The sequence below is a fragment of the Rana temporaria genome, chromosome 6 (genome assembly GCF_905171775.1).
Source record: "Rana temporaria chromosome 6, aRanTem1.1, whole genome shotgun sequence".
Classification (NCBI taxonomy): domain Eukaryota; kingdom Metazoa; phylum Chordata; class Amphibia; order Anura; family Ranidae; genus Rana; species Rana temporaria.
Window position 1 is genome coordinate 195,640,861 of NC_053494.1, and position 21,892 is coordinate 195,662,752.

Genomic DNA, 21,892 nt, shown 5'->3' on the forward strand with positions numbered 1-21,892 from the left:
ACCGACGCATACATCGCGTCACGAGATGCCGAAAGAACCCGAACGTCGGTGCGCATGCGCCGTATAGAGCCGCACCGACGTTCGGCTTCTTTCGGCATCTCGTGACGCGATGTATGCGTCGGTCGGATGCCTGTCCATCAATTAGGAACGCCCACCGCCAGCATCGTACCCGGAAGTGGCGGTGAGAACGAATATAGCAAACGGTATGTACGGACGTTTTTTTTTTAATAAAACCAGCCGATTCTAATCGTAATTAATGTGGGAAAAGCAATGTTAAAAGTTTATTTTTAGGGGAACCACCGCTTTAAGGGACACTTTTTTTTTTTATAAAGGAGTTGTCAAAAACTGTCTTTTGTAGTTTTTACTTTTTCACGCTTTTTTATATATAGTCTACACTACACTGACTACACTGTATATATATTAAAACTGCCTAAAATCTTGACGAGAAAAATAGAGAGCATGTTCTCTATTTTTCTCGTCAAGATTTTAGGCAGTTTTAATATATATACAGTGTAGTCAGTGATACTCAGCAGTGTTTTCCTGCCGAGAAACCCGAGAGTGTGTATACTTACCTGTCGCTGTGGAAACCCACGCATTCTCAAAATGACTTTGACGCCTGCGTGGTAGCTTCCTAGGCATAGGTAGGGTGCAGCAAGATGGCGGCGACCGCATCGAATGTGACGAGTGCATGCTCGTCATACGCGATGACGTCACCACGTTCTTGCCTTTCAAAAGAACCGCAGTTCTTTTGAAAGGAGTGTCTGTACATTCGGGCGGCAAGAGATGCTTGCCAAGAATCTCGTCAGGAAAAACAACGTTTTTTTTCCTGACGAGATTCTGGCCCGTGTGTACAGGGCTGGAGAAAGAGGCCCTGGAAAAGTCCTGAAGGAGCCTAGAGAGCAGGAGGGCTTAAGAAAAACAAAGAGGACAGTTTAGGTGATTTTATATACTGTATATTATCTAGGTAAGCAGGCAATGTATATAACCTTGCTGATAATGGGTAACATAAAATATAATGTGCAATTGATCGTTAATAGTCCAGGAGTTCTTAATGTGTGGTCCATTGATTTTTATATGTCTTCATATTTGCGCTAACAGGGAGATGATTTCTTTTTTTTATTATTTAATTGCAAATGGAAGTGATAGACTATCTGTCTAATATGGGCACAATTATAGCTCTAAACTGTCCCTTTGGAGGGACTATGCCTCTTTTGAAACCAAATCTTTCTGTCCCTCTTTGCCCTTAATTGACGGTCTATTTGTGTGTAATGTATTGACCTATATAGAAACTATTAAATATTGAACTATGAAAAGTGTTTTATTATACTAAATCTTAATCTCCTAAATTAAAATGATTGTATTTGACACTTTGAAAATCTGTAATAAAAAATAAAATGTAGTGCTCAAAAATCACTTATTGGTTTAAGCACATAACAGTTTTAATACTACAGGGCAGCTCTCCTGTGCAAAATCATGTACTGTACAGTATATATACGTGATTCTTCATCCCCACCTGCAGGGGGCACACAAGCACCACCAGCAGGCCGCTTCTGCAGTGAAAATTCACAGCAGAATCCGATCTGCGGGTCCCGGGGGCTTGATGCCCGCCGGGACCTGCCTATTGCGTGTAAACAACAAAAAAGGGGATCAGCCTATATATACAACGGGGGGGGGGGGATGGATCCTGTGTCTGCAAAACAGGGACTAGAATCCATGTCTTCCCTTAGTAAATGCAGCACATACAGTGTATACAAATACTGGCTAGGCAGTGTCAAAATTGTCAGTTAGTGTCTGATTATCCACCGTAATATCAAAGTCCCACTATAAGTCGCTGATCGCTGCCCCTAATACAGTAATAACTTGGATTACAAGCATAATTAGTTCCAGAAGAATGCTTGTAATCCAAAGGACTCGTATATCAAAGTGAGTTCCCCCACAGGAAATAATGGAAACTCAGATAATCCGTTCCATTGCCACTGCTTGTCTATGTAGTACCGCATGTGGGCAGAGGTGCAGGGGCACTAGAGACACCGGAGACACTCTGGAACCGAGTATCTCTAAGGCCGCGTACACACGGTCGGACAAAACCGATGAGAATGGACAGAGGTTCAGTTTCATCGGTCCAAACCGACCGTGTGTATAGCCCATCGATCTGTTTTCCTTCGGTCCAAAATTTTAAAACATGCTTCAAAATTGAACCGATGCCCGATCGGTCCAAACCAATGGTTAGTACAGAAAGCATCGGTTCAAAACCCGCGCATTCTCAGAATCAAGTTGACGCATGCTTGGAAGCATTGAACTTCGTTTTATTCAGCACATCCTGTGTTTGACGTCACCGCGTTCTGACCTGATCGTTTTTTGGAATGATGGTGTGTACGCACATCAGACCATTAGGCCACTTCAGCGGTGAACCAATGGAAATGGCCCGTCGGACCATTCTCATCGGTTTGGAACGACCGTGTGTATGCGGCCTGAGTGTTTCTGAGTGCCTCTGAGTGTCTTACGAGTGTCTCTGAGCATCTCTGAACATCTCCGAGTGTCCCTGAGTGTCTCCAAGCATCAACAGCGCCCCCACACCTCTGGCCAAATACAATACTGCACACCCCAGAGGCTTGAATCCTGCTCGTCTTGTGAGACAACACTCGCAAAGCGAGTCAGGATTAAAAAAAAAAATAGCTCATATTGCGAAATGCTTGCAAACCGCATTACTCACAGCCCGAGGTTCCACTGTATACAAAAAAAAAAAGAATAAACAATTCAATAAATACATCACATAGTTTGTAGACGCTATAATGTTCTAAACCAATCAATACACATGTATTGGGATTTTTTCTACTAAAAAATATGCATATGGCAGATTTTTTTTTAGATATGTTCTATAGCAGAATGTTTTATAGCAGAAAGTAAAAAATATTGTTGTTTTTTTTTTTTAATTTTCAGCATTTTCTTGTTTCTATTGCACAAAATAAAAAAACGCACAGGGGATCAAATACCCCCAAAAGTAAACTCTGTGGGGAAAAAGGGACATCAATTTTATTTGGGTACAACGTCGCACGAGCAATAGTCAGTTAAAGGAACGCAGTGTCGTATCGCAAAAAATTGCTCGGTCATGAAGGGGGGCAAATCTTCCAGAGGTCAAATGGTTAATTGAACAAGCTGAAGTTAGAAGCTGATTGGCTGCCATGCACAGCTGCACCAGATTTTGCACTCTCCAGTTGTAGTAAATCAACCCCATGGTGTATAAATTACCCAAGCGTATTAAAAATACTAATGTTTCCTTTTACTCGCCAGAAGGAAATAACCCAAGTTAGGCCTCGTACACACACGATAGGTTAACCAGAGGACAACGGTCTGAAGGACCGTTTTCATCGGTCAAAATCAATCGTGTGTGGGCCCCATAGGTTATTTAACCATCGGTTAAAAAAAAGCCAACTTGCTTTAAAATTAACCTATGGATTGGTTACCGATAGGTCAAAACCTATCGTTAGTAGGCACGACCATCGGTTAAAAATCCACGCATGCTCAGAATCAAGTCGACGCATGCTTGGAAGCATTGAACTTAATTTTTTTCAGCATGTCGTGTTTTAGGTCACCGCATTCTGACACGATCGGTTATTTAACCGATGGTGTGTGGGCGCGACGGACCATCAGTCAGCTTCATCGGTTAACCTATGACAACGGTCTTTCAGACCGTTGTCCTCTAGTTAACCTATCGTGTGTACGAGGCTTTACTCAACTAAGAACGATCTCATAGAAGTAACTTATTTGTCCTATGCCTTATATACAAGACTCTCCGGTGGCTTGTATTATCATTTTAACATATAGCACATCCTCGTTTACCCTTCACATTACGGTTATTTGCCAATACCGCGCTTGCTCCCTTGCGCATTTTAACAATCCAAACTGCTTCTTTGGACATTTCAGGGACCTTGCTGCAGGGGGAGTGACCTTGTGTGCCGAATTCCTCGTGTCACTGGTTGAGCTCCTCCATACAGCGCGGCGACTTGCTCACATCCCACAAAATAATAACGTGCCGTAATGATCACAAAATAAGAAAAACAAAGGGAAGAATTTCGTTGGGCTAATTGGCTCTTTTTCTGTAATCAGTTTTATATTTGCTCTTAATTACTACGGTACATTTGTCCTTCCTTAATTGAGAGAAGATAAAACACATCTTAACTCAAGAAAAATAATGACTTCAATTTCGTTGAAAACAGAAAAACAGATTTCATGAATCATAAATTGTACTTGTGTTTATTTTTCCGGCCCGCTTGTGATTTGTATACTCGAGTATTTCTGGAGATAAGCCATAAGCAGGGTGTTATTTTAACTTTAAGCTGGCAAAATTGCATCAATTTCTGCGCATAAAAGTTCACATAATGCGTATTTATTGTATCGTTTAATGTATACCTGCATCTCATATGATGGTTAGCTGATACAAGTCATTAACCACTTGATCACCGGGCCTATTTTGGCACTTCTCTCCTTCATGTAAAAATCTAAAAAAAAAATTGCTAGAAAATTAATCAGAACCCTCAAACATCATGTTCAGGTCCACCTGTCAGTTTTTTTAGGCGGACCTGAACGGACGCTCCGTGCAGGTCTATGGAGCCACAAATGTCATATTCTCCATCCGTCTGGTGGATTGGATAGGATAAAAATGGACTCTACGGTCTGTCTTCATCCGATGCCCCATAGAGGAGAGCGGCGCTTTGACAGGTCGATCCCTGGTGGTCATTTCCTTTCTAAGCGACTAAACAGCTGCTATGATTGTACTTGCAGTACAGGGAATATCTGACTAATGCTGTAGCGTAGCTGCACCCATCATTCAGATATCCCCTCTCAAAGTCGACTACATTATATGACGTTGTTGAGCGTAAAGTGGTTGTAAACCTCAGATGTGAAATATATACAAAGCATATGCCTCTTTAGTGTGTACTTGTCTCAATTAAAGAGGTTGTAAACCCTGGATAAAAAAAACTGTAAGACAAAGACATAATGAGCTAGTATGCATTGTAAGGTAATACTTACCTTAGAACGAAGCCTTTGAGTGGAGCCCGCATTGGATTGGCTGGAGCAGTGAGGGAGCTCCAGCTCACGGCCTCAGATTGACAGCATCAGCTCTGTTCCTATATGCTGTGTGAAGGGGGGTGTGTCCCTTCCCTCCAATTTACTCTCAGAGCTCTTCTCACTGAGCTCTGCAGAATGTGAGTCCAGCTCTCTGTCCACTTTTTTTTTTCTGACAGCTCAGACACACTTTCTAAATTCTGGAGTTGGAATGGATGTAGAGAAGAGAAGACTGCATATGAATTGGAAACTATATCAAGCAAAAAATGCAAGTAAATGTACGCATGCAGTCATGGCCGTCGCCACCCCCCCCCCACACACACACACACACACACATTACATGGGTTGAATGCTTGTTTGACATTTCATTTCAAAGTGGTTGTAAAGGCAGAAGTTTTTTTTTTTTATCTTGATGCATTCTATGCAAAACCTTTTGTGTGCAGCAGCCCCCCTCAACTACCCTAATACTTACCTGAGGTCCATCTGGATCCAGTGATGTTGCAGGAATGTCTCAGCTGCCCGGGACTCCCTTCCTCATTGGTTGAGACAGCAGCGCGGTGCCATTGGCTCCCACTGCTGTCAATCAAAGTCAGTCAGCCAATGAGGAGAGCAAGGGATGGGGCAGGGGTGGAACACGGCTCTGTGTCTGAATGGACACATAGCGCTGTGGCTCTAGTTGGGTGCCCCCATAGAAAGCCGCTTGCTGTGGGGGCAATTTAGCAGGAAGGAGGTGCCAGAAGCACTGAAGAGGGACCAAAGAAGAGGAGGATTGGGGCTGCTCTGTTCAAAACCACTACACAGAGCAGATAAGTATAACATGTTTGTTGTTTTTTTTTTTTTAAACAAGACTTTAGTATCACTTTAATCATGGGAATCCCCACCCCCGTGAATAAGCTCGGAGGGGCGGAGCACAACACATTGGAAGTGTGGCCTGTTTGTAGCTCAGGTTGAGGTTGCCATTTTTCACAGATTTATGGGATTGTTCAGACGTGCGGCTACATGGTGACTTTCTGTTACATTCAGGGGTTATAATCTTCCCTTAATACGTTCCGAGGGGTAGAGCGAAACACATTAGATATGTGGCCTGGTTGGAGCCCAGGATGAGGTTGCCATACTTCAACAGTTAATGGGATTGTTTAGATGTGTGGCTATAGGGTGACTTTCTGTTACATTTAGGGGTTATAACCTTCCCTTACGCTGCCCCAAGGGTAAGGAGCAAACGCATCGGGGTGTGGCCTGGTTGGAATCCAGGCTGAGGTTGCCATATTTCACTCATTAATGGGATTGTTCAGATGTGCAGCTACATGGAGTCTTTTGGTTACATTTAGGGGTTATAACCTTCTCTTACTCCGCTCAGAGGGGCGGAGTGAGTGAGTGAGTGAGTAACTTGTATAGCGCTACAAATGCGAACTAAATCGCCTCACGGCACTATTTTCAGCCAGTCTTGGTCTTGTGTCTTCAGAAGAGGTGGATCTTAAGCTTCTTCCTGAAGGCCAGATGGTTTTCTTCCATGCGGATGTCCGTGGGTAGAGCGTTCCATAGCCGTGGTCCTTGGACTGCGACATTTATGTTACATTCAGGGGTTATAACTAGGGCTGTGCAAATTAACTTTTAATTAATCGATTAATCTTTAATTTTTTTGATCGATCAAAATCTTTTTGATCGATTAAAATTCTTTTGATTGGTACTTACCTCTCCGCCGGCTTCTGGGCCTTCAGGGAGTTCCGTCGGAGATCCAGTAACATCACGGACACCGGCGGGGCTTGCCGTGTCCATCTGAAGGGCTCCTTTGCTGTGCCTTCATATCTGCATGCCGGCGGGACCTTACTATCTGCCACACGCAAGGGCTGTTACACTTCCCTCTATCACTTCCCTCTATCAACCTGGGATTCTACAACCATCCACTGGGAGTTGTGATAGTTCCCTTCATGGGACATCTACATGCCGACGGACTGATGTTAACCTCTCCTCATCTGGATTCAGCAGTGGTATCGTTGTACACATTTTTATACCAATATCATACTTAGCTAAATGTTTTTATGACAGATTTTGGTACCGTTTGGTATTACTCGCACCATTTTTACAGTTTATGTAGCTACATCGATTTTATCTCCAGTGCAATATTTATTTGGTTACCTACTTGAAGACTATAAAAGTTTTAATGCTATTCCCATCGAGCGCTGCTTTTGTGTGTTTTTTGTATCCTGCTATCCATTTTTCCAGTGGTTGGTAGCTGCACTGAGAATCGGCCTGCAAGGAGATCAGCTAAAAGTAGTTGGATCTGTATGTGCGTTATAATTAATCAAAATTAGTCGATTAATCGATTAAAAAAAAACGATTAATCGAACAGAAAAATTTTGATCAGTAACAGCCCTAGTTATAACCTTCCCTTACTCTATTCAAAATGAAAAAAAAAAAAAAAATTTGTCTTCAGTTCTAAAGACAGAAACATGTTTGACTGATATCTGGCCCATCTTCCGTTGCCATAACGATTCCTGTAGATCTCAAACAATGTAACCCCTTCCCAGCTTTCCCGCTAATTCCCCCTGTCATCTTGTCAAGTAAAAATTAATCTCATGTTGCTCAATTTCATCGCCATCCTACTCCATTCCAGGACGCTGGATTCAATTTAGATTTGTGTGGCGAACGGGCGGCCCAGATCTCATTGTACAGAGCTTGTTCTTGCAATTGTTCCGTAATGTTATTTCTTTGGCTTTCTATTCCCTCTGTTGCCCATTCGGACGCCCTACCAGCGCTCCGACCATTTGCTCCTGAAAGATATTTTCGCACAACTTTGTGAATAATTGGTCTATTATGAGTTCGGCATCCCATCGCTTATCCATCTTGGTCAGTGTGATCTCATTTAACCTGGCGTCTCTCTCTTTATTCTCTGTCTCCGAAGGTAGCGTTTTACATTTGTCTGTGTCAGCCGGCACAGCCGTCCTGCAAACTAATGAAACCAGAGAATACACTTTACTGTAACAGAAGGAGAGGGACAATGTAGAAATATTTTCTCAAAATGTCAGAAAATCGATTGCGGAGGACACAAACGGCTACGTTCCTGAAATTCAGTTTTCTGCTGCTGCAATAACTGAAACTTTGCTTACTAATAGACTTTTCTGAACACCGGCTCCGGCATACTTTGGAGGGAAGTAATAATAGACAAGTTCTATCTAAATATTCAAAACAAGTCAAATAAAAAACTAAGATAAAGCGCCCCCCCCCAAAAAACAAAAACAAAACAAAAAAAAAAATACATGCAGTATATCCCTTCTGCCAAGCCCCAACATCCATTTAACCAATACTGGGACAGGAAGTGTGTTGTTGGCCAGAATACTGGGTGAAAATAATAAGAAAAATATATATAAATTAATAATAATAAAAAAAAGCGAGAAAGAAGAAAAAAAACAGCAGTTCTGCTAAATGTCTTTTTTTTTTTTAAATCCCAATATGTGTATATTGATTGGTTTGCATGAAAGTTAGAGCATCCACAAACAATGGTATATACTAGAATTTGTATTTATTTATTTTATACTAGTAATGACAGCGATCAGCGACTTATAGTGAACAATCTGGCACTTACTGATGCTGGGTGGAGTCACCAGTGACACTAATACAGTGATCAGTGTTAATACTATAAACGGTCACTGTACTAATGACACTGGATGGGAAGGGGTTAACATCTAGGGTGATCAAAGGGTTACCCGTGAGCCTAACAATGTTTACTGTGCATAGTGTGTGCTGCTACTAAGCAATGTGTCAGTTTTTACTCCTTGCTTTGCAGGAAGAAAAAAACAACAACAGATTGCTGCTGTCTCTGGAAAGCCCTGTGTTGTTTACCAACACAGGGCTCTCTTCTGTAATTAACTTGGCTGATTAGCGGGTGATGTCCATAAATCATTGGCCGAGACCTGCTGATTAGGCATGGGCTATCTGTTCGAGTCGAAAATGAGTTTGACTCGAACATTGTCTGTTCGCCGAACAGCGAACAATTTGGGGTGTTCGTGGCAAATTCGAAAAGCTGCGGCACACCCTTTAAAAGTCTATGGGAGAAATCAAAAGTGCTAATTTTGAAGGCTAATATGCAAGTTATTGTCATTAAAAGTGTTTGGGGACCCGGGTCCTGCCCCAGGGTGCCAATGCAAAAAAAAAGTTAGAAAAACTGATGGTTTTTCAGGAGCAGTGATTTTAATAATGCTTAAAGTGAAACGATAAAAGTGAAATATTCCTTGAAATTGTCTATAGTATGCCTGTAAAGTAGCGCATGTTTCCCGTGCTTAGAAAAGTCCCTACACAAAATGACATTTTTAAAGGAAAGTCATTTAAAACTACTTGTGGCTATAATGAATTACCGGGTCCCGGCAATACAGATAAAAGTAATTGAAAAAAACAGCATGGGTTCCCCCTTAGTCCATTACCAGGCCCTTTGGGTATGAATATTAAGGGGAACCCTGAACCAAAACAAAAAAAATGGCGTGGGGTTTCCCCCCCCCTCAAATCCATACCAGACCCTTATCTGAGCATGCAACCTGGCAGGCCGCAGGAAAGGAGGGGGGGAAAAGAGAGCGCCCCCCTCCTGAACCGTACCAGGCCACATGCCCTCAACATGGGGAGGATGTCCCCATGTTGATGGGGACAAGGCCCTCATCCCCACAACCCTTGCCCGGTGGTTGTGGGGGTCTGTGGGCTGGGGAGTTATCGGAATCTGGAGAGCGTAAACAACACGCGGCTCTCTTCTGTAATTAACTCAACTGATTAGCGGGTGATGACCATTAATCATTGGCCAAGACCTGCTGATTAGGGATGGGCTATCTGTTCGAGTCGCCCAACAGCGAACAATTTGGGGTGTTCGCAGCAAATTCGAAAAGCTGCGGACCACCCTTTAAAAGTCTATAGGAGAAATCAAAAGTGCTCATTTTAAAGGTTAATATGCAAGTTATTGTCATAAAAAGTGTTTGGGGACCTGGGTCCTGCCCCAGGGTCTCAATGCAAAAAGAGCACCCCCCTCCTGAACCATACCAGGCCACATGCCCTCAACGTGGGGAAGATGTCCCCATGTTAATGGGGACAAGGCCCTCATCCCCACAACCCTTGCTTGGTGGTTGTGGGGGTCTGCGGACAGGGGGCTTATCGGAATCTGGAAGCCCCCTTTAACAAAGGGGACCCTCAGATGCCGCCCCCCCCTATTTGAATTGGTTTTTATTTGGGGGGGGGGGAATTTGAAACGCTCGAGACAGGATTACGTTGTTGGAACCTTTTTTTTTCTTTTTAATAAAGGACTTGTCCCAAACTGTCTCCTGTTTTTGACATTTTGACACTTTTTTTGTGTGAAATGGTTGGGGTACAATGTACCCTGTTACCAATTCACATGGGGGGCTGTTAAAGGGGGCTTCCAGATTCCAATAAGCCCACCGCCCGCAGACCCCCACAACCACAACCACAAATAACAATAATAATAAAAACGTTATTATTAATATTGTATGTATTATTAAAGCGGGGGTTCACCCTAAAAATGATTTTCTAACATCCAGCTCACTGTCTACATTGAGAGTATGCCGTTTGTTTTTTTTGCTGTACATACCTCGTACAGCTGATTTCTTCCCCGGCTTCCGGGTCGGGACTCCCGCGGGAGTGGGCGTTCCTATCCAGCAGGTGATTGACGTGATGACGAAAACAACCTCAACCCGTCGCATACTACGCATCATGAGTTGCCGAAAGAAGCCGAAAGTCGGTGCGCAGGCGCCGTATAGAGCCGCACCGACGTTCGGCTTCTTTCGGCAACTCGTGACGCGCTGTATGCGACGGTCGGAAGCCTGTCAATCAGATGGGAACGCCCAGTCCCGGAAAAGACATACCCGGAAGCGGTGGTGAAATAAGGTATGTACGAAAAAAAAAAAAAGCTGATTGTCATTAGGACAACTCGGCTGAATGTAATGTTCAAAAAAATTTTTTGGGTGAACCCCCGCTTTAATTTGTTCCGTTCTATTAGTTTAGATGCAGCATTTGTTATTTCAGATAATTCATAACTTCAAATAAATTTGTATTTGTTACGTTCACTAATAGCCAAATTTTAAAGGAAATTCCAATACCTATAATTAAATAGTTTGGTTATTATTAGTTAGTTAGTTATCTATTCTTTAGAATTTTTGGATTTTCTTTCTTTTTTTCGGATTTTTGAATTTACGAATTTATGAATTTTCAACTTGAAAATCATAACGAATGACCCGAAAAACAAGAAAAAACAAACAAACGAATGAAACGAAAACAAACAGATTTTTCGGCAGTGCACATGTCTAAAAGGCACTTCTATCAGGACCAACAGGTATTTTTCTGTACTTGCAGAAAATATATACATAGCCTAAAAAAAAAAAGAAACTAAAGCTGCCACTACACCAAAGGTAAACTGAAAAATTTTACATTTTGTTCATAACTTTAGATGTACTTTAGCTTTTGATGAACTACCTGATTTGTAATTCACTACCATTCAAGCAGAGGAGCATATCTTATACTTAGCTGCTGAATCATAGTTTGTCAGTTCACTTAAATATTGATGTGTCGGTTTGGGCAAGCCAAGGGGCATAACATGAGTCATTCATCCTCGCTACCCAGATTAAAATTGATCTCTTACGATTTGCATAACCTGCCCATTAAGTGGCATTGCGTTTCAAATGCAGATTTTCAAAGCTTCTGATCTCCATCCCACCCACCTCGGCTTGTCCAAAGCAGCAGCAAAATGTGGATTGGGTTAAACCCCAATATGGTGCCTGTATGAAGTTATATTACATGCAACAATGTGTGACAGATGACAGAATCGATTTAGACAGATTCAGATTGATTGTTCAAAGTTGGATCTTCAGCATACTCAGATGAATGATTTTCAATCAATTCTGATTAGATATCGGACAATTGGTTTTGTGAGAAATATACACATGCAATCTCTTGGGTGATCAAGAGTGTAAAAAATGTCACTTTCCATGCTGTCCACAATGTTTAGGAGTGTGTCTATGGGAATGTTTGATCATTCTTCCAGAAGCACATTTATGAGTCCAGGCACTGATGTTGGACGAGAAGGCCTGGATCACAGTCTTCGCTCTTATTCATTCCAAAGGTTTTCTTTCAGGTTGAGGTCAGGACTCTCTGCAGGCCAGTCAAGTGCCTCCACTCCAAATGTGCTTATCCATGTCTTTATTGACCTTGCTTTGTGCACTGGTCCAAATGATTTGGTGGAGGGAGGATTATGATATTGCTTTTCAGGGGTTGGTCTTGGCCCCTTAGCTCCAGTGAAGGGAACTCTTAGGCCCCGTACACACGAGAGGATCTATCCGCTGGAATTGATCTGCGGATCAGTTCCAGCGGATAGATCCGCTGGTGTGTACAACCCAGCGGATCTTTTTCCTCTGTTTTTTTTCGGGCCGACCGATTTCCAGCGGATAAAAATTTCTTAGCATGCTAAGAAATCTATCCGCTGGAATCGGCTCCAGCGGATCGATCCGGTGGTCTGTACAGACTCACCGGATCGATCTGTCCGAACATATCCCTCGCATGCGTCGTAATGATTCGACGCATGCGTGGATATCCTTATATGACAGCGTCGCGCACGTCACCGCGTCATCATCGCGGCGACGGCGCGACACGTCACCGCGGACGGAATTCCGCGGGGATTTTGATCTCCTGGTTAGTACAACCAGGAGATCAAAATCCACCAGAGGATTTATCCGCGAATACGGTCCGGCGGACCGTATCCGCGGATCAATCCTCTCGTGTGTACCCGGCATTAAGGCGTCAGCATACCAAGACATTTTGGACAATTTCATGCTCCAAACTTTGAGGGAACATTTTGGGGATGGCTCCTTCCTGTTCTAACGTGTCTGCGCACCAGTGCACAAAGAAAGGTCCATAAAGACATGGATGAGCGAGTTTGGGGTGAAGGAACTTGACTGGCCTGCACAGAAGATGAAGTCCACTGTTGGCTGATGTCACAGAGCCGGTGACTTGTTGTTAAGGTTCCCCTAACGGGATGGTTCCTGTAAGGACTGCGCAGGCGCAATCCTTGCTGACGGAAATCTCCGAACCTCGGCCGGCATCCAGGCTCATTCTTTAACATCCCCGTGGATTGGAGGATGTTAAAAAAAGAGCCAGGAGGCTGAGCGAAACGAGGACGTGAGGCCGACTGGCCACTTTCCTCAAAATCCACGTCGCCCTGGATGCCGGCCGAGGTTCGGAGATTTCCGTCGGCAAGGATTGAGCCTGCGCAGTCCTTACAGGAACCATCTTGTTAGCCGAAACCATGTGGGCAGGTCACCGACTCAGGCTCGGGCAAGATTGCGACAATAAAGTCAGGATCCGCCTACATGCCTGGACCGAAACCCGGCTCAGCCTCTCAACGAGCCACTGAGTGCCTGAGCCGGCCGCTCCTGTCCAATCTACAGCTCAGCACTGCAGTGAGCATGGCAGGGGGAGGAGACAGCGGTGAATTACAGTCACCGTCTCTTTGCTCATGGAGCCCTGAGAACCGAGTGATCGGCAGTGTTTGGTTGTTTGGTTCTCAGTGTTAGAGATGGCGAGGGACAGATGCATCATCGAACTGAAGCTGCATCCACCTAGGTACAGTAAGTATGATTGTGAAAAAACAAAACAAAAAAAAAAAACATGCTTCTTTTTTAAGCTCTGGGGAAAATGAGTGCAACTTCACTTGGAGTGCACAGTCTATCTGCCATTGTCTTTCCGGATCAAAAACATACTGCTACAAACTGTTCTTCAATACAAGATACACTTGTTGTCTGTTTTTTTTTTTATTTACTTCTTTATTCATCCCGGCATTAAAGTTATCGCTTCTTCCACCTAAACTGTTGCAGATTATTCAAGCGATCACCACTGTGTGAATGAATATTCATTTCCAGTTTATTTATTGCACGCCATTAGTGGTATTCAAATAAGCATCAGTCATTTTCATTAAATATTTATGCAGCGTCTTTTAATTCTGTGCTGTAAACAGGGAAGAGCCTGAACAGAACAACATTTCAGCCGAGGGCAATGGGGGAAGGCTTTTCCTTTAACCACTTCAGCCCTGGAAGGATTTGCCCCCTTAATGACCAGGCCATTTTTTGCGATTCAGCACGGCATCGCTTTAACTGGCAATTGCGCGGTCGTGCGACGTTGCACCCAAACAAAATTGACGTCCTTTTTTTCCCACAAATAGAGCTTTCTTTTGGTGGTATTTGATCATCTCAGCAGGGTTTTTTTTTTGCACTATAAACAAAAAAGAGCAATAATTTGGAAAAAAAATAAATTTTATTTATCCAAGGAAAAATATAAAAAAACAAATGTATTTATCAGTTTAGGTCGATTTATATTCTTCTAAATATTTTTGGTAAAAAAATCGCAATAGGCGTATAGTAATTGGTTTGCGCAAACGTTATCCTGTCTTCAAATTACGGAATCGATTTAGGGACAATTATTATTTTTTATTGTTTTTACTAGTAACAGCGGCGATCTGCGATTTTTTAGGGGGACTGCAACATTGCGACGGACAAAGCTGACCACAAATTATACTGACACTGGGAGGGAAGGGGTTAACACTAGGGGGCGATCAAGGTGTTAAGTGTGTTCCCTCAGCGTGTTCTAACTGTAGGGGGGATGGGTTTACTGAAAAATTACAGAGATCACTGCTCCCGATCACTGGGAGCAGTAGATTCCTGTCATGTCACTAGGCAGAACAGGGAAATGGCTTGTTTACAGGTTCCCCGTTCTGCCATTATCACGGGCCGCCGGTGGACATCGAGTCCGCGGCATGTGCGTGTGCGTCCGCTATCCTGATTTTACTGACTGATGTACAGGTATGGCAAGTGGTTAAACTATTCGCTAAATAATGCCGCGTACACACGATCGGTTCGTCTGATGAAAACGGTCTGATGGACTGGTTTGCCCCTGTTTACTGGTGGAAATTGATGGGGCACACTGGCGGCAATTGATGGGGCACACTGGCAGCAATTGATGGGGCACACTGGCAGCAATTGATGGGGCACACTGGCGGCAATTGATGGGGCACACTGGCAGCAATTGATGGGGCACACTGGCGGCAATTGATGGGGCACACTGGCAGCAATTGATGGTTACAGTAGCTGCATTTGTTGGCACAGTGGCTGTGTTTGATGGCACAGTGGCTGTGTTTAATAGACACAGTGGTGGAAATTTATGGGTACAGTGGCTGCGTTTGATGCCACAGTGGCTGCGTTTGATGGGCACAGGGGCTGGGTTTGATGGGCACAGTGGCTGTGTTTGATGGGCACAGTAGCTGCGTTTGATGGGCACAGTGGCTGCAATTGATGTTTTTTTTTTTCAGTTTGTTTGCACAAACAACCCCCCCCCCCCCCCGAAAAATTGAGCACCAGCCGTAGCTGGAAAATAGACTGTTCACTTTGCAAGGGAGATTTCCCCAGAGCTTAGTGAATGAGTTGAAGCTCTGCTGACTTCCATCATCCAATCATGTAAATGCAAAAAGTTTTTTTTTTTCACACGATTGTATATTCTTTGCAAAAGTGAAATTTCACCACATTCATGGAGCTCTGCAATGTCCCTTGCAAAGCAAACAGCTTATTTGCCTTTAGTAAATCAACCCCTCTAAGGCCGCGTACACACGGTCGTTCCAAACCGTTGAGAATGGTCCGACGGGCCATTGCCATCGGTTCACCGCTGAAGTGGCCTGATGGTCTGATGTGCATACACACCATCGTTCCAAAAACCGATTGGGTCAGAACGCGGTGACGTCAAACACACGGAGTGCTGAATAAAACGAAGTTCAATGCTTCCAAGCATGCATCGACTTGATTCTGAGCATGCGCGGGTTTTGAACCGATGCTTTTCTGTACTAACCATCGGTTTGGACCGATCGGGCAGCGGTCCATCGATTCGGTTTTGAAGCATGTTTTAAAATTTTGGACCGAAGGAAAACAGACCGATGGCCTATACACACGGTCGGTTTGGACCATGAAACTGAACCTCGGTCCATTCTCATCGGTTTTGTCCGACCGTGTGTACGCGGCCTTAGTGGTCATTTTAACCTCTTGGCTGGCACTGCCAGCACTCTAAAGGGTGCCAAAGGGTTAAAGAGGTTCTTCACTCTGGAAAAAAAAATAGTCTCCATCAGAAGACTGTGGAATATGGCAGCAAAGCAGGAGAATAGCTGGAGTCCAATTGGGGGAACAGGGGCATAATGTTGTCCCCTGTAACAGGACACGCTTGAACAAGGACCTTTATGGCAGGGTTACCAGGTAGCATTCTAATAAAAGTTTCAGAATTAAAATATGGTGAAAATAATTTTTAAAGTTACATTCATTTGTTAAAGTTTATAATAGGTCTTAGAGAGAGAATGGGTTTATTTATATTTGAAGTGAAAACTAATGAGAGTTAATGATTTTCTCCAATATTTTACAGATAACCGGCTCTGGTGGGCTGATCAAAATCTTGGTCGGATAGGAACGTGCATTAAACGGGATGGTGGAAGTGTCTCCATTGTAAGGAACAAAACGGCAGGAGTGGTTCACATGAAGCTTTATGACAAGGAGGCGCAACAAGGTAATTTCTTGTTCTCATGCATCTATCAAAAGTGATTATCTCATTTTTAAGGTTGTTAATAAGAACCCCCTTCAAGAGCTATGGCCAGGGATGGACTGGCCATTGGGACTACAGGGAGTTTCCCGGTGGGCCGATGGCTCAATGGGCCGGCATCAGTGACAGCAGAACGCCGCCCCCCTCCACTCCTCTGTCTCTCCCTCCCCACAGCGCTCACCTGGGGGGAACAGACAAGCAGGGGGAGGACCAGAGTAGCAGGGGGACGACAGAGGAGCATGGGGGAGGGGACAGACAGCTGACTCAACAGCTATGGCCTGGGAGTTTCTCACTTCTGCCTAAACTTGTCCCATAAGGGGGGGCACCAAACTGATTATTTTCCCTGGGTGAAATAATGTCTAGCTTCCCCACTGGTACTGCCTATAAAAGTACCAGTACCAGCTGCTCTACTCTAATAAAGTAAAACGGCTAGTGGCTAGTAAAGGGGAAGAGGGGGCTTGGGTGGCCGGGGGGGGGGGGTGCAGGAGTTGTCCGGCTGCCATGGGAGAGACCTGTCAAAGTGGGCCAGTCTGGATGAAGTCCAGGGCCAAATTTTTGTCCCAGTCCAGCCCTGGGTATGGCAGGAGAGGCATTTTTAGTACCTTCCAGCAGTGTCAAATGTCTGCTGCTCCACTGCAACCTCTGGGTTTATCGTCCGTCTACCAGGACGCAGCTGTGTGGTTCCAATGAAAAAAAAGCATCCTAGAGGCACTGGGACTTTGATATGAGTTTATAAAAAGTAGGGCAAAAATGTTTGAAGATCCCACTGGCTCAGGTTAGGCTGCTCACAACAGACAAGGTGAACCCAGGGCTGTCTTAATGCAGGGGCCCCAGGTGCATGGGGGGCCCCCATGATAATCTTGCATTACATCATACTTGCCAACTGTCCTGAATTTGCTGGCACAGTCACACTTTTTACCATACCTCCCAACTGTCCCTGATTTTGAGGGACTGTCCCTGATTTGGAGCAATGTCCCTCATTCCTCCTCATTTGTCCCTCATTTTGGTCTGATCTATACAGATGTATATAAAATGCTTTTTTTATCTATCAAAAAGTGTTTCCCAGCGCTAAACCTTTCATCTGATTTCTAAATTGCTGCATTTCTAAATTCCAAAAGCCAATATAAAGAAATAGTAGTGGTAAAAAAAAGCACTTGTGGGTTTAACCAATCTTGTTTTTTTGTACAATTCTCCTTTAAGAGGGCGTGGCAAGGGGTGTGTCCTATGCCTACATACTTTTGCTGATAGGTGTCCCTCATTCCCATCTCAGAAAGTTGGGAGGTATGTTTTTACTGTCCTAGACTGGTCCCAGAACCTATACTGTGCCCTCCTCTATCCCCTATACTGTGTTCTTTGCATTGTCTTGTCTTTAAATTATGGCATGTTTTTTTTATTGTTTAAAATTGATGTTATTGATAGTACTAATAAATATAGTGAAACCTTGGTTTGCGAATAACGCAGTTAATGAGCGTTTTGCAATACAAGCGCTGTATTTTGAAAGATCCTAGCTCAGTTTGCGAGTGTTGTCTCGCAAAACGAGCATGATTCAGGCCAAAGCGGTGTGCAGTACTGGGTTTGGCCTGAGGTGGGGGGGGCGCCTATCATAGCAGATTGGCGCCATTCAGAAATGCTCGGAAATACTATGAGGTTTGCCGAGGCCAGCCGAGCTGTCCTCGGGCCTTTCCAACTGTTTCTGAGGCTTTCTGGCGCCCCCCCTGCCTCTGGCCGCATGCCATTGAAGTCAATGTGGAACTAATTATTTTCATTTCCATTGACTTCAATGGGGTAACTCGCTTTGATATGCGAGTGCTTTGGATTACGAGCATTCTCCTGGAACGGATTATACTCGTAATCCAAGGCTCCACTGTATATGCTTAATTCTATTAACTATTTATACTTTGGTGTGTAAATTGGGGCAAGCTGGTAGGGGCCCCCAGAGAATTACTTTGCCCAGGTGCCCATGATGAAATTAGGACAGCCCTGTGTGAACCTCAAGTGGGTAGCCCAGCAGACTACCAGAAAAAAAAACATGCATGCATGGAAGAAGGGAAAGTCCAAATGTATTTAATGGCATTGTTCTAAAAGACCTCCAACGTGTTTCGGGGGTCAAAGGACTTCCCCCTTCATCAGGGCTTCAGTCATAAATTAAAACATTGAATAGACTCAAAATAAGGCTTTCCTGTGTGAATCTGTGCAGGGAAACTATTTGCTGGATCAGAAGAATTAGTGGCCAGCAGTATCTGCATGAGCATTCACGATGATGAAGAGTCCCTTTGACCCCCGAAAACACTTGGCTGTCTTTCAGCACTATGCCAATAAATGAAATTAGACTTGTTTATCTTTTGGTCTGGCGCTAATCCCATGTGTGCACAGTTGTGATGTAGTGACTGGCAGATGGAGCCTTCAAAAACTGTGAGCCCACCAGCATGCAACACCCTCAGAATGGGGAAGACTTAGCAATGGTCATAGCGCTTAAAGACAGCCAGCACCAATCAGAGAGACTTGTTGATAAATCCCACTTGGTTAAAATAGTAAACACAAAATAATTAAAAAAGCCAGCATTCCTGTGTGGTTTTTCCTTCTGCTCTGTATGTCATTGTAAGCAGGTATAATACAAATATATATAAAATCTTGCATCTCTTGCAGCTCTTTCAAAGCTCCTGAGCTGAAGTATGACATTTTTTGGACATACTTTTTTTGTGGGTCACAGAAGTGCACTTACACGTGCTCTCCTGAGACCCAGAATCAACCAACAGCAAGCTAAAACCCACTGTCGGCTGACGTCACAGAGCCACTCCAGGCACACGACGGTTCCCGACAATAATGTTGGGATCCACCCAGATGCCTGATTGACAGCTGGCTCCAGTTCTCAGTGTGTGGCTGAGGGCTGAAGCTGGCTGTGCCTGCCCCTTCCCTAGCCCGACGCTAAAGTCAGTGGCGGAGGGGCAGAGTGGGAAGCAGTGACTGCCCCAGTCACCGCTCTCAGCTCTGAGAAGACCGAGTACTGAGTGATCAGCAGTCATGTGATTTCTCAGTTCCATTCTCAGGCCTCGTACACACGACCGTTTTACTCAACAGAATCCATCAAGAAACTTTGTGGCAGAGCTTTTTTCCGAGAAAAACGGTCGTGTGTATGTTTTTTATTGAGAAAACTGTTGAACTCGATGAGATTTTCCTAGTCTCAATTTCCTCGTCGGGCTGGTTTTCGACGAGAAACACGTTCGTGTGTATGCTTAGAAACCCACACATGCTCAGAAGGGTGGTGCCAGTGGAATCAAACTTCCCCTTATAGTGCCGTCGTACGTGTTTTACGTCACCGTGTTTGAGAACGACGAGATTTTGTCTTGACAGTGTGTACACAAAGAAAGCTTGTCAAGTTTCTCGACAAGCCAAACAAGCAACTCATCGAGGAAAACGATGTTTCATTTACGACGAGTTCCTCGGTCGTGTGTACGAGGCCATAGTCTTGGCGCTGGCAGGGTACAGCTGCAGTATTAGAGCAATGCTGTAGCATAGAGGTGAGTATGCATGTTTGCTTTTTTTTTTTTTGTGACCGTGTACATTTCCTTTAAAGCGGAGCTCCACCCTAAAGTGGAACTCACGCTGATCGGAACCCTCCCCCTCTCCGGTGTCACATTTGACACCTTTCAGGGGGAGGGGGGTGCAGATACCTGTCTAAAGACAGGTATTTGCACCCACTTCCGGCCACACAGCTTCGGGTTTTCTCCGGGCATGACGTCACCTCCCGTTGTGTGCTGGGAACACTCGGCTCCCAGAGCACAGCGGGAGCCAAGCAGCGGTGCAGCGCAACTCACGCAAGCGCCGTAGGGAACCGGGTAGTGAAGCCGGAGCGCTTCACTTCCTGGTTACCTCACTGAGGATGGCGGGGGGAGCAGCAGAGAGACGAGCGATCGCTCGTCCTCTGCTGCGGACGGCGCTGGACTCCAGGACAGGTAAGTGTCCTAATATTAAAAGTCAGCAGCTGCAGTATTTGTAGCTGCTGGCTTTTAATATATTTTTTTAGTGGCACATCCGCTTTAATAACATTTACTTACAGTATGGCTTGTGTAGGAATTGTAAATGCTATGTTTTTTTTTTTTTTTGCTATTTTTGTTCTGCAAAAGTGGAGTTATCCTTTAATTTGTTCCTATAAAGGTTTTTTTCTCCTGGCCTCCGTTCACACATTGCAAACTGTGTTTTTGTTTCTTTAATAATTCCCTATAAACAGTGAATTGTCGAGTGTTGATTAACCTCTCCGGATTCTTTTATTATTCATGATTCCCAGTTTTAGCACCACAAGGAAGCACAATAGATCAATGGATAAGACAGTTCTGGAAAAGCCGCTTGGCAGAGTGACAATTTGTGACTTCAACTTTTTAAAGAGCGTTATCAGTGTTCACGCATCCTGAGATCAAACATGCGCTGCGGTTTGCATAATCTATTCCAGTATAAATGCTGGTCTAATAGTTGCAGATATGCCACAGTTTAAATATAGATCACCTTTTTTTTCCTGGTTTAGTTATAATGATGCTGTTTAATCAGCTTGCCCTACATCCCAGAAGTATATATTCTGGTGAGACTGATAAGCTTCTCGCGTGTTAGACATGTCTAGAACCTTAATATGTCTACAGATGGCATATCACTTGACAGGCTTTTACCATCTATGGAATGGAGTAAATGGATAGGCGATAAATATTATTTTTTAGAGGCATCCATAGCTGTAGTAATGCCTTGTCTTCTGTCTGTGTGTTCCCCTCTTCTAAGAGGCACTACGTGTAGTATATGGAGGGGAGCACCAAGTATGAGATTAAGTGTAGCACCCTTCTAGTATAGGGTTGCTAGGCAAATTTAGTTAGTTCCTCTGTAATCAGAGGAGCAAGGGTTGATTGCTTGGGTCTCACAGGCTGCTGTTCTTCGACTTGCCCCTGTCGTCTGGAGATTTCTAGAAGTAAAGTGGGAAGGAGATCTGGACAGGCAGCCTGAAGATTTAGGAAGTGGTGCAGAATTAATCACCATTTTAATAATAAAGGTTTTGTGGCATTTCTAACTTCTTGGAGCCTGGGCCATTGTCAAATGATGGCCACACGGTGGCTCTACAGGTCCTGGAGGCCGTCTTTTTACGGCCATGGCTCCTCCGGCCACTGGGGGGCGAGCGGCGGCACGCACGCATGCCCGGCACGTCACTGAGATGCCAATGCAGGTGCCTGGTGGCCGCAAT

The 21,892-nt window shown here is 44.3% G+C and overlaps 1 protein-coding gene across 1 annotated transcript in view; it reads left to right on the forward strand.

The window, feature by feature from the left end:
- The window catches only part of LRP1B (LDL receptor related protein 1B), a 1,757,966-nt gene that overhangs the window by 1,262,962 nt on the left and 473,112 nt on the right, over positions 1–21,892 (forward strand). Inside the window, exon 33 of the mRNA XM_040358043.1 lies at positions 16,501–16,641. Within this exon, the coding sequence (XP_040213977.1) occupies positions 16,501–16,641 (141 nt within the window). The remainder of the gene's footprint in view (positions 1–16,500; positions 16,642–21,892) is intronic.